This window comes from Dendrobates tinctorius, unplaced genomic scaffold (assembly GCF_039654945.1).
Source record: "Dendrobates tinctorius isolate UK_male_01 unplaced genomic scaffold, ASM3965494v1 ptg000143l, whole genome shotgun sequence".
NCBI lineage: Eukaryota > Metazoa > Chordata > Amphibia > Anura > Dendrobatidae > Dendrobates > Dendrobates tinctorius.
In genome coordinates this window covers 13061093-13073855 of record NW_027361810.1, presented here as the reverse complement: position 1 = coordinate 13073855, position 12763 = coordinate 13061093, and the positions used below count along the sequence as shown (strand labels likewise).

General features: G+C 44.4%; 1 protein-coding gene across 1 annotated transcript in view; it reads right to left on the bottom strand.

Annotated features, from left to right (window-relative positions):
* OBSL1 (obscurin like cytoskeletal adaptor 1) overlaps window positions 1-11253 on the bottom strand; it is a 72591-nt gene extending 61338 nt beyond the window's left edge. The window contains exons 1-3 of the mRNA XM_073545504.1: window positions 10161-11253; window positions 8590-8856; window positions 6880-7140 (exon numbers count right to left, since the gene is read on the bottom strand). Coding sequence (XP_073401605.1) covers window positions 6880-7140; window positions 8590-8856; window positions 10161-11253 — 1621 coding nt within the window. The remainder of the gene's footprint in view (window positions 1-6879; window positions 7141-8589; window positions 8857-10160) is intronic.
* Between the last annotated feature and the right edge of the window lie 1510 nt (window positions 11254-12763).

Here is a 12763-nt window from a genome sequence, read left to right as displayed (position 1 = left end):
AATAATAGAAACCAATCTAAACAAAACAAGAGAGACCAGTAACTCCAACTAAATTAGACCAAATAACACAAAACATTAGGGGCCGAGTAATGTCAAACAATGGAGACCAGGAATGTTAAAAAAAAAAATGACGACCAAGAACGTCAAACAATAGAATCAAGAAAATGCAAACAATATCAAAGAGTTCAAAAAATAAAGTCCAAGAAATTCCAAACAAAGGAGCCCAAGAAGGTCCAAACCAAGGTAAATAAGTATCATCTAACAATGAAGACTAAAAAGTATGAAACAATAGAGAAAAGGAAATGCCAAACATTAGAGAAAAGAAATTCCAAACGAAGGAGACAAAAGACAAACAATGAAGAACAAGTAACTTCAAACAATGGTAACCAAATAATAGAAAACAATGGAGCCCAAGAAAGACCAAATAATGGAGAAGGAATAAATAGTATATAATACAGCCCAATGTAACCTGGAACAACCAAGACCAAAAAATACCAAACATTAGAGACTGAGGAAGAACACCCCCTGCCCCTTCCGCTATACCCTTTTCATTGTTACCACTGATCATAGAGCAGCAATAGACGGGGGATTTCTGATTTCTTTACCAGATTTCCACCGCAGCGTTCTATCAGGCTGCAGACTTTCACGGATCCGTAGAGGGAGGTGGAGAAACAGAGGTTTTGCTTCCATTTTTACCTCTTCATCTTTAGGTTTTCTTCTTTCTTTAAGCTGTAGCTTCCTCTCATTCATTATTATCTAGAGATTCTCCTAAAGTCTTTCTTTCTAGGATGCATTACAGGATCTGTGGGGAGGTGCACACAAAAAGCTCCAAAAACCACATCACGTCTACTGAATTGGGGTATCTAAGCCTATTAGGTGTGATACTGTCTGCCCAGCTTGTGTATCCGAACCTGTCATGTGTAATAGTGTTTGTTAAGCTACTGCATCTAATCTTATTAGGTGTGATACTGACTACTAAGCCAGTGTATCTAATCCTATCATGTGTAATACTATCTGCTGTACTTGTGTATCTAAGCCAATAGCCTATAAAAACCTATTATATGGGACACCGTCTGATGAATTGGTGTAGCTAAGCCTATTAGGTGTGATATTGTCTGCCTAGCTTGTGTATCCGAGCCTGTCATGTGTTATAGAGTTTGATAAGCCATTGTATTATTATTATTTATTTATTTATATAGCACCATTGATTCCATTGTATCTAAGCTTATTATGTGTGATGCTGTGGACAAGCCATTGTATCTAATCCTGTCATGTGAAATATTGTCTGCTGAAATAGTGTATCTAAGCCAGTAACCTAAATAAGCCTATAATATAAGATACTGCCTGCTGGTCTGGAGTATCTAAGCCTATCATGTGAGATACCTTGTTTGACTATAAATTAGCCTATGACTATATGACAGTATATTAGAGCACCATATACAGTTGTGGCCAAAAGTATTGACACCCCTGCCATTCTGTCAGATAATACTCAGTTTCTTCCTGAAAATGATTGCAAACACAAATTCTTTGGTATTATTATCTTCATTTAATTTGTCTTAAATGAAAAAACACAAAAGAGAATGAAGCAAAAAGCAAAACATTGATCATTTCACACAGAACTCCAAAAATGGGCCAGACAAAAGTATTGGCACCCTCAGCCTAATACTTGGTTGCACAACCTTTAGCCAAAATAACTGCGACCAACCGCTTCCGGTAACCATCAATGAGTTTCTTACAATGCTCTGCTGGAATTTTAGACCATTCTTCTTTGGCAAACTGCTCCAGGTCCCTGATATTTGAAGGGTGCCTTCTCCAAACTGCCATTTTTAGATCTCTCCGCAGGTGTTCTACGGGATTCAGGTCTGGACTCATTGCTGGCCACCTTAGAAGTCTCCAGTGCTTTCTCTCAAACCATTTTCTAGTGCTTTTTGAAGTGTGTTTTGGGTCATTGTCCTGCTGGAAGACCCATGACCTCTGAGGGAGACCCAGCTTTCTCACACTGGGCCCTACATTATGCTGCAAAATTTGATGGTAGTCTTCAGACTTCATAATGCCATGCACATGGTCAAGCAGTCCAGTGCCAGAGGCAGCAAAGCAACCCCAAAACATCAGGGAACCTCCGCCATGTTTGACTGTAGGGACCGTGTTCTTTTCTTTGAATGCCTCTTTTTTTTCTCCTGTAAACTCTATGTTGATGCCTTTGCCCAAAAAGCTCTACTTTTGTCTCATCTGACCAGAGAACATTCTTTCAAAACGTTTTAGGCTTTTTCAGCCTGGCTTTTTTATGTCTCGGGGTAAGAAGTGGGGTCTTCCTGGGTCTCCTACCATACGGTCCCTTTTCATTCAGCCGCCGACGGATAGTACGGGTTGACACTGTTGTACCCTCGGACTGCAGGGCAGCTTGAACTTGTTTGGATGTTAGTCGAGGTTCTTTATCCAACATCCTCACAATCTTGCGTTGAAATCTCTTGTCAATTTTTCTTTTCCGTCCACATCTAGGGAGGTTAGCCACAGTGCCATGGGATTTAAACTTCTTGATGACACTGCGCACGGTAGACACAGGAACATTCCGGTCTTTGGAGATGGACTTGTAGCCTTGAGATTGCTCATGCTTCCTCACAATTTGGTTTCTCAAGTCCTCAGACAGTTCTTTGGTCTTCTTTCTTTTCTCCATGCTCAATGTGGTACACACAAGGACACAGGACAGAGGTTGAGTCAACTTTAATACATGTCAACTGGCTGCAAGTGTGATTTAGTTATTGCCAACACCTGTTAGGTGCCACAGGTAAGTTACAGGTGCTGATAATTACACAAATTAGAGAAACATCACATGATTTTCCGAACAGTGCCAATACTTTTGTCCACCCTCTTTTTTATGTTTGGTGTGGAATTATATCCAATTTGGCTTTAGGACAATTCTTTTTGTGTTTTTTCATTTAAGACAAATTAAATGAAGATAATAATACCAAAGAATTTGTGTTTGCAATAATTTTCAGGAAGAAACTGAGTATTATCTGACAGAATTGCAGGGGTGTCAATACTTTTGGCCACAACTGTATCTGTACGTGTGGTATGCTTGATGTTCTTGTGTCCGCTTCCCTCCGATCCCTCTTGTATATACAGTATACAAATAGACATATTAAAGGGTCTCTCTGGGCAAAATTGCCCCCCCGTGTTATGCCGGGGGTGGAGCATGGCACAGTCAGGGAGAATCCTGTGCCAAGCCCCGCCCTCTTAGAACACAATGTATCACTTTTTTTCGCCTGACTGTTTCTTTAAGGAATTGCTGAAAATTAAATTTCCTAAGGTGGAAGCGATGGATGAACAGGAGAGCCTGCAACTTTAAGACTGGAAGATATCCGTCACAAGGGACTGGAAAAGAGATTGAGCTGTTATGATTCAGAACGCCGACCATACGGAGAAGCATTTGGTTATCTCATTAGTCAGACATGTCCCCGCGCCACGTAGGATTTAGTTAATCCAACAATATTCATAGAAGAGGTGGCTCAGCACCGCACGGCGTCTTCAGCGCCCGCGGATTAACCTCCTAAATGTCAAGAATTCTCATGTACAACAGAAATCAGGGTTAACTCCTACTCATCATCGTGTGTCACCAAACTGTATCAAGGTCTAACATTCCTTAAAGGCTTACTCCCAACACTGCAGATTATCACCTATTTACAGGATAGCTGATTGCTGGGGGTCCGACCGCTGGGTCCGAAAACAAGGCTCTGAAATGCCCCATTAGAATGATGCGGTGACCGCGTGCTTCCTATCCATTCATTGTCTATGGGACTGATAGACAATGCTGAGTACAGTATTTCTGGCAATCCTATAGACAATGCTCACTGCTCTTTTAAAACAGTATCTCCATTTTCAGGGCCGATGGGGTCTCAGTGGGTGGACCTTCGACGATACATACATTTCAGGTCATCGCAAGACTTCATGAGTCTTCACTCTTCCTTATTCACTACCCTGGGGGTCACTCATCCATATACACTACCCTGAGGGTCATTCAACCTTATACACTACCCTGAGGGTCACTCACCCATATACAATACCCTGAGGGTCACTCATCCTTATACACTACCCTGGGGGTCACTCACCCATATACACTACCCTGGGGGTCATTCACCCATATACACTACCCTGGGGGTCATTCACCCATATACACTGCTCTGGGGGTCACTCATCCTTATGCGCTACCCTGGGGTCACTCATCCTTATACACTACCCTGGGGGTCACTCACCCATATACACTACCCTGGGGGTCACTCATCCATATACACAACCCTGGGGGTCACTCACCCATATACACTGCTCTGGGGGTCACTCACCCATATACACTACCCTGGGGGTCACTCACCCATATACACTGCTCTGGGGGTCACTGACCCATATACACTACCCTGGGGGTCACTCACCCATATACACTACCCTGGGGGTCACTCACCCATATACACTACCCTGGGGGTCACTCACCCATATACACTACCCTGGAGGTCACTCACCCTTATACACTACCCTGGGGGTCAATCACCCTTACACACTACCCTGGGGGTCACTCATCCTTATACACTACCCTGGAGGTCACTCACCCTTATACACTACCCTGGGCGTCACTCATCCTTATACACTACCCTGGGGGTCACTCATCCTTATACACTACCCTGGGGGGTCACTCATCCTTATACACTACCCTGGGGGGTCACTCATCCTTATACACTACCCTGGGGGGTCACTCATCCTTATACACTACCCTGGGGGGTCACTCATCCTTATACACTACCCTGGGGGGTCACTCATCCTTATACACTACCCTGGAGGTCATTCATGCTTATACACTACCCTGGAGGTCACTCACCCTTATACACTACCCTGGGGTCACTCACCCTTATACACTACCCTGGAGGTCACTCACCCTTATACACTACCCTGGGGGTCAATCACCCTTATACACTACCCTGGGGGTCACTCATCCTTATACACTACCCTGGAGGTCACTCACCCTTATACACTACCCTGGGCGTCACTCATCCTTATACACTACCCTGGGGGGTCACTCATCCTTATACACTACCCTGGGGGGTCACTCATCCTTATACACTACCCTGGGGTCACTCATCCTTATACACTACCCTGGAGGTCACTCATCCTTATACACTACCCTGGGGGTCACTCATCCTTATACACTACCCTGGGGGTCACTCATCCTTATATACTACCCTGGGGGTCACTCATTCTTATACACTACTCTGGGTGTCACTTACCCTTATACACTACCCTGGAGGTCACTCATTCTTATACACTACCCTGGAGGTCATTCATCCTTATACACTACCCTGGGGTCACTCATCCTTATACACTACCCTGGGGTCACTCATCCTTATACACTACCCTGGGGGTCACTCATCCTTATATACTACCCTGGAGGTCACTCATTCTTATACACTACTCTGGGTGTCACTTACCCTTATACACTACCCTTTGGGTCACTCATCCTTATACACTACCCTTTGGGTTACTCATCCTTATGCACTACCATGGGATCACTAACCCTTATACACTACCCTGGGGGGGTCACATCCTTATACACTACCCTGGGGGGTCACATCCTTATACACTACCCTGGGGGGTCACATCCTTATACACTACCCTGGGGGGTCACATCCTTATACACTACCCTGGTGTCACTAACCCGTATGCACTACCCTGGTGTCACTAACCCTTATACACTACCCTGGGGTCACTAACCCTTATACACTACCCTTTGGGTCACTCATCCTTATACACTACCCTGGTGTCACTAACCCTTATACACTACCCTGGTGTCACTAACCCTTATACACTACCCTTTGGGTCACTCATCCTTATACACTACCCTGGTGTCACTAACCCTTATACACTACCCTGGTGTCACTAACCCGTATGCACTACCCTGGGGTCACTAACCCTTATACACTACCCTGGGGTCACTAACCCTTATACACTACCCTTTGGGTCACTCATCCTTATACACTACCCTGGTGTCACTAACCCTTATACACTACCCTGGGGTCACTAACCCTTATACACTACCCTGGTGTCACTAACCCTTATACACTACCCTGGTGTCACTAACCCTTATACACTACCCTGGTGTCACTAACCCTTATACACTACCCTGGGGTCACTAACCCTTATACACTACCCTGGGGTCACTAACCCTTATACACTACCCTGGGGTCACTAACCCTTATACACTACCCTGGGGTCACTCATCCTTATACACTACCCTGGTGTCACTAACCCTTATACACTACCCTGGGGTCACTAACCCTTATACACTACCCTGGTGTCACTAACCCTTATACACTACCCTGGTGTCACTAACCCTTATACACTACCCTGGTGTCACTAACCCTTATACACTACCCTGGGGTCACTAACCCTTATACACTACCCTGGTGTCACTAACCCTTATACACTACCCTGGGGTCACTAACCCTTATACACTACCCTGGGGTCACTAACCCTTATACACTACCCTGGGGTCACTAACCCTTATACACTACCATGGGGTCACTAACCCGTATGCACTACCCTGGGGTCACTAACCCTTATACACTACCCTGGTGTCACTAACCCTTATACACTACCCTGGTGTCACTAACCCTTATACACTACCCTGGTGTCACTAACCCTTATACACTACCCTGGGGTCACTAACCCTTATACACTACCCTGGTGTCACTAACCCTTATACACTACCCTGGGGTCACTAACCCTTATACACTACCCTGGGGTCACTAACCCTTATACACTACCATGGGGTCACTAACCCGTATGCACTACCCTGGGCGTCACGCATCTATAACTGACTCTTTTGGTCTTACTTACCTTTCACCCGGAGATGACAGGAGGACTCGGAGAGCCCTGCGTGGAACTGTATAATACCGGCATCTTTTTGTGTCACCCCGACCATCACCAACACATGGGTCCTCCCAAAACTTTTCACAACCGTTCTATGATCCTCGGAAAGGATGTGTCCGTCACGGGTCCAACCGACCTGCTCCACTTCACTTTCAGTCTCGGCACAAAATGCTGCATTTCCACCTTCAGCAACTTCCAGCCGTCGAGGTAACTTCTTCACAATGGGCCCTAATCGGGAAATATCATGTTCTGGTCATGAGTGGGTATAATACACAGGGGGCCACAAAATCTCATAGAAAAGTGCAGCCTGCACTATCCTATACACATCGCTCATATCTTGCTTTACTGTTATTGCAGCCCAGACACATCACCTAAGCTCAGGGCCGTCATCCTAAATATCTGGGCCTCATGTGGACAAATGGCCAGCGCCACTGCACACCTTACTGTCTCCACATGATCCCTATATAGTTACTCATATATTTAACTAGTCCATGAGGGAGAAGAAACAGGATATTATATCAAATCTATCAGTAATTTTTTTCTATTTAGTCTGAGAGCAGGATGATGTAGGGGTAGAGATCCTGATTCCAGGGATGTGTCACATGCTCAGCTGTAGTTTTAATACAATCAGTATTTTATCAGCAGGAGATTATCATTGCAGGACTAGGTGTGACGTGCCAAGCAGTCCAGCTAATCTGTGTAACCCCGCTCCCACCACTGATTGGCAGCTTGATGACAATGAACACAGGAAGCTGCCAATCAGAGGTGTGGGCGGGGTTATACACAGCTCAGCATTCTGAGCACTACTACATCTTCAGCAGAGAAAACAGGGATCCCATCAAAACTGCACCAAGCAGTCTATTAAGTGATACGTTACTGGAATCAGGGTCTCAGCCCCTACATTATGCTACTGTATTATTTCACAGTAAAAGCCTTCCGACAGATACTCTTTAGTTTAGGCCTACACATTAAAGTCTACGAGAAAGGAAGGGCACCACATTGGTAACCAGGTTTGCCGATAATTATGCAAAATAAGGCTCTATAAATTTACGCAAAACTCCGGTTCTCTCATATAGTCACCACTGGCTCCTGGCAGCCTACAGTCAAGTCCGGCCCTATTAATTCCCTGGGACCCTGATAGCAGTACTCCCAGTACTTTTTACCATCTCAGCACCCACAATGCATGGTGGATATGGCATGAATGTCCAAGATGGAACAACCCCTTTAAAGAGGAGTTTTCACTAGTTTTTTTTTTACTAAAACTGATTACTTCCTTCATCTCCTGCTACTCCACCGATTCTGAAACATTTTTTTTTTTTTTCTGTGCCCCTCAGTTCCAAAGTTATGCTTTTGGCAAATAATAAATGTTTCCTTCAACCCCCTGGGGTCATGTGACAGATCTGTGGGCGTGGCCGTGTTTTTATTGGAGCAGACAAAGCAAACGCCCACAGAGCAGTGGGTTCACGCCATGTTGGTTGGAGGGAAAATTAGCATCTTTATTTCCGAAGGGTATAACTTTGGAGCGGAGGGGCGCAGAAGAAAAAGAAAAACTCTTCCAGAATCAGTGATCGGCAACAAATGGAGGAGGCACGCAGTTTGAATTAAAAAAAAATCCAGAGAAAGATCCCCTTTAAGTATGGTATTGATTAATATATTGTAAATGGATGTGGAGCTCACCTCTTACAGCGACTTCAGCAATACTCTGGGCTCCTCTATGAGTCTGGCATACATAGACACCATCATCGTCGGTCCGGGCCCCTCGGATGATCAGTCTTCTGATGGTACCATGTTCCTCCATAAGATGTCGCTTTCCTGGATGAAGTCTCTGATCCTCCAGGTACCAGGATGTCCGGGTCCCTTCCGGAACTGAACACTCCAAAACGGCATCTTGCCCCTCTCTCACCGCTACGTCTCTCAATGGAGCTGGAAAGCGATCGCCCACCTCTGGAGAAGAGGGAGAAGGCGGGTCACAATTCTCACAAAATCAGAAAGTTCCAATTAACTCTTACAAGCCAAATGCAAAAATCTAAACAAATGTCCGGGATGAGATAGCCGTACAATAATTCACATTTCATTCAGGCTGACTACCTAGACGTCCTCTGCCCTTACAGGAATATTTATATTTTTTGCATCCACTTTTTTTTTCTTTTCCCCCAATGCATCTGAAATGAAACTTTGCCAAACTTTCTTCTGTATTGTGCATATAGGTCCTGTGCAGTCGTAAGTGTCCCGAACCCTATGCATGGTCGTCTATTGACCCCGCGATGATATAACATGAATATCTCCCCTCATAAGACCCTATTTAAAGGTTTTGTTTCCGTATTTATATTAATGGACTCTCTACGCTTAATTGTCGCAACCTTTTAACATCGGAGATCCTGGACCGGCTGAAGCTTCTATGTTTAGGTTATATGACCCCTCAAATAGATCTCACTGGCAAATGTCAAGCAATATTTACTGATCACTCTACCAGCGACACCAGCGTATAACCATCTAGCGCCATTTTTGCAGTTGACTTACGTCACAAACTTTACTGTGAATATATTCTAATGCTACAACTGCAGAAGTTTTAGTCCCATCAAAGACAACATCTGCAAGGAATTTGTATGTTCTCCCCGTGTTTGTGTGGGTTTCCTCCGGGTTCGCCAATTTCCTCCCACATTCCAAAGAATGTGGGAATGAGGGAAGTTAGATTGTGAGCCCCATTGGGGACAGCGATGCTAATGTGTCCAAACTGTAAAGAGCTGCGGAATATGTCAGCACTTTATAAAAATAAAGATTATTATTAGTTCTTTTAAATTGTGTTTTTAACTTTTAAAATAATAGGAAATAACTAGGATGTTCCATCACTTGGTGATTGTGGAGGACCCCTAATTTTTCCCTGTACCGCAGTGCAACAAATGGCACCCAGCTCCATCCTCTTGAGCGGGGCCACGCTGCTGCTCCCTGAACAGCTGGGTGGTCCGAGCACTGAGGCAGAAGAATGAAGGAAATGCAAATTGTCAACCTGTCATTCTTCATTCTCATGGTGTCAAAGTGATCGTAGCTGCATCTTAAGTGTGTGCTAAGGGTGTAAGCTCCAGGAGCTTAACCTGCAGAAGTCCACGGTGCCCCTTCTGTAGTTTTGCACCTTGTGTGACCATGTAGGTCCAACGCCCCTGTTGTCTGCCTTTGAAGAACATAGGTTAACCTAAACTGTATCATCTAAAGTAATTCTCTCCTACGCATCTTATGCCTACCCTACGTACCTCTTACATGTAACATGACGGCACTGAGTGTGTTCCCAGCTGTGTTTGAGGCACCGCACACATACAAGCCTCGGTCTTGTTGGCGACAGAACAGCACCTTGAGTATAAAGTGCCCATCACGATCTTCATAAATGAGAGTCCGGCGACAAGGGCTGACCGCACGCCCGTCTTTGCGCCACACAATCTCAGGCCTTGGTTTTCCAGTAACAAGACAGCGTAGTTTGGCATGTTTTCCTTCATTCACCGTGAACACTTTCACCTGAGCTGGAGGGTCCCCTGGAATCGGTTCCGGCCCTTGACGCGGAGTCGGGTCCACCAACAATACAGCCGCTGCCAAGCATTGCCCAACAGAATTAGAGGCCCGACATACATAGACACCAGCGTCAGGAGGGCGGACGTGAGTAATGTTTAATGTATGACCCCCGGGAGACAATTGGTAGTGAGATCTATCGAAAATCTCTTCAAGGCCCCTTCCATCTTTCTCCCAACTAATTATAGGCTCTGGTTTCCCCGAAACTTTGCAAGTGAACTCTCCACTTTGACCACGGGTCAACCTTTGCGACCTTGGAAGGAGCAAGAAACACGGGGAGAAGTCAGGGCCTTCAGCGCGGTGGTCATCACTGATGGCCGTATCTAACTGGGTTGTTTCGGCTGAAGGCTCGACGATGGAGGAAGACATGTTGGCCAGCTTTGTCGATGGAAATACTTCATTTGATGGACCAATACGCGGCTCGTTGACCACAACGCTGTTGAGTGTCACAGTTAGCTTTGCCCCGGCATAGCCTTCCCCAGACCAGTTACTAGCTCTACACATATAGTGTCCCGAATCTTCCAGTTGCAGGTCACTGATCACCAACTGGTACCAGTCCCCGTCCCTCTGAGCGTAGCATCTGTCCCCCAGCTCCAGCCGGATATTTCCAACACGTTCCCACAATACATTGGGCGGTGGATCTCCACTTATACGACATCTCAAGACAGCATGAGTGCCAATGGGCGCTGTGACTGAACGAGGAAAAGACAGAAAGCGAGGAGCGCTCCCCGGCATGTCTAATCCCATGTGCGAGCTCTGTGGCGGGAGGGACAAAGCCGCCATCTACCTGCAAGAAAAAAAATAATATCCCCATTAAAAGCAAAGAACGAGAATAGAACTGCAGCACAATTCAGATCAACTGAGACCAATAGGGCGGATTATTGCATAAAAAAGTTTCTACCTTCAAATTCTTTACTATTTTCAATGACTCTGCTTGCTGTCAGTGAATGAGAACATTCTTGTTTACAAACAGATGATCAAAAACCACCTTGTCCTAAAGTTTTTTTTTTTTAAACTCTCCCAACGATCAGCTCAATACTGGATCTTGAACCCCTACTTATCTGGTATTTGTTTATCCTAGGAATAGGGCATCAATCTGAACGTTCTGGAAAGCCTCTATAAAACTTGTCACTGCAGAGAGTTTGCTACAATTGTATCACTTGTATGTGACTTTACATAATCTAATCTACAAACTGTTACATTGTATCAAATGGTAAGGACAGGAGAGAAGATTTGTTCTTCTGCTGATGTGTTTATTGTTTAGACTGGATGCAAATGTAACAAACTCTCAGCTGTGAGTAGCATTAAACCAGGACAGGATTTCAGTCTCTGGACCTAAAGGAGGAGAGGGGTGAAAAAATTAGATACATAGACCCAGATACATTTTTTGCATTTTTTTAAAGTGACTTTTCTATTTTGTCTTGTTGTATTTGTTGATTTTTTTGGATACAAAATTCTTAAAAATGGTGCAAGTAGTTTGATTATTTTTTTTTCCCAAAATCAAAAAAGGCTCTTTTTTTTTTCTTGTGTTTTACCTTTTCGGAAGCTTTTTAGAGTAAAATGTCACAGGAGAAAATGTTGCACAAAAGACTTGAACTGTACAACAATAAAATTACACACATTTTGCTCTCCACTCAGATAACTGGAGTACAACTGCACAAAAATGTAGCAACATTTTGAAAAGTCGCAAATGGCGAATCATGCTGCAAAGTCCCCGATTCTTCATTTTCTTTTTTTTAAAGCCATTTTCCTTTATTGTTTTGTGGTATTAGTTGCTGTTTTTGACAGCACATTATTCCAATTGATCATTGGTGACCCAAAAAAATTGCATGTTTTTCAAAATGGTGTAAAATTTTCACCAAAATGCTGGCATACTCAAAATTATATATGGGGGGGGGGGGGGGGACTGGATTGGAGGTGTGTTAAAGTTTGAGACTTTTTAAAAAGTCACAATTGATGAATCAGCAGTGCAAAATATAAGTCACTGTTAGATTCAGTTTTACTCTGGGAAAAAAAAAAGCACAAACGCGATAAATTGGGGCCTAAGTGTATTAGAAAGTTGCAAAACTTTTTCTTTAAAGAGGGAGGTAAAGACCAGGGCAAGTTTAGTGAATTTGGGTCGGATCTTTTGTACTGAATTATCAATCTACCTACTGTTGGAGCATGCTGAGAGTTGTAGTTTTGCAATGTGGAGGCTGGAGATCATTGATTTACACAGTCTGGCGACAATCTATTCTACAGACTTTGGTAGATTTTTAAAGGGGCAGATATGGATCCAACCAGGCTCGGACTG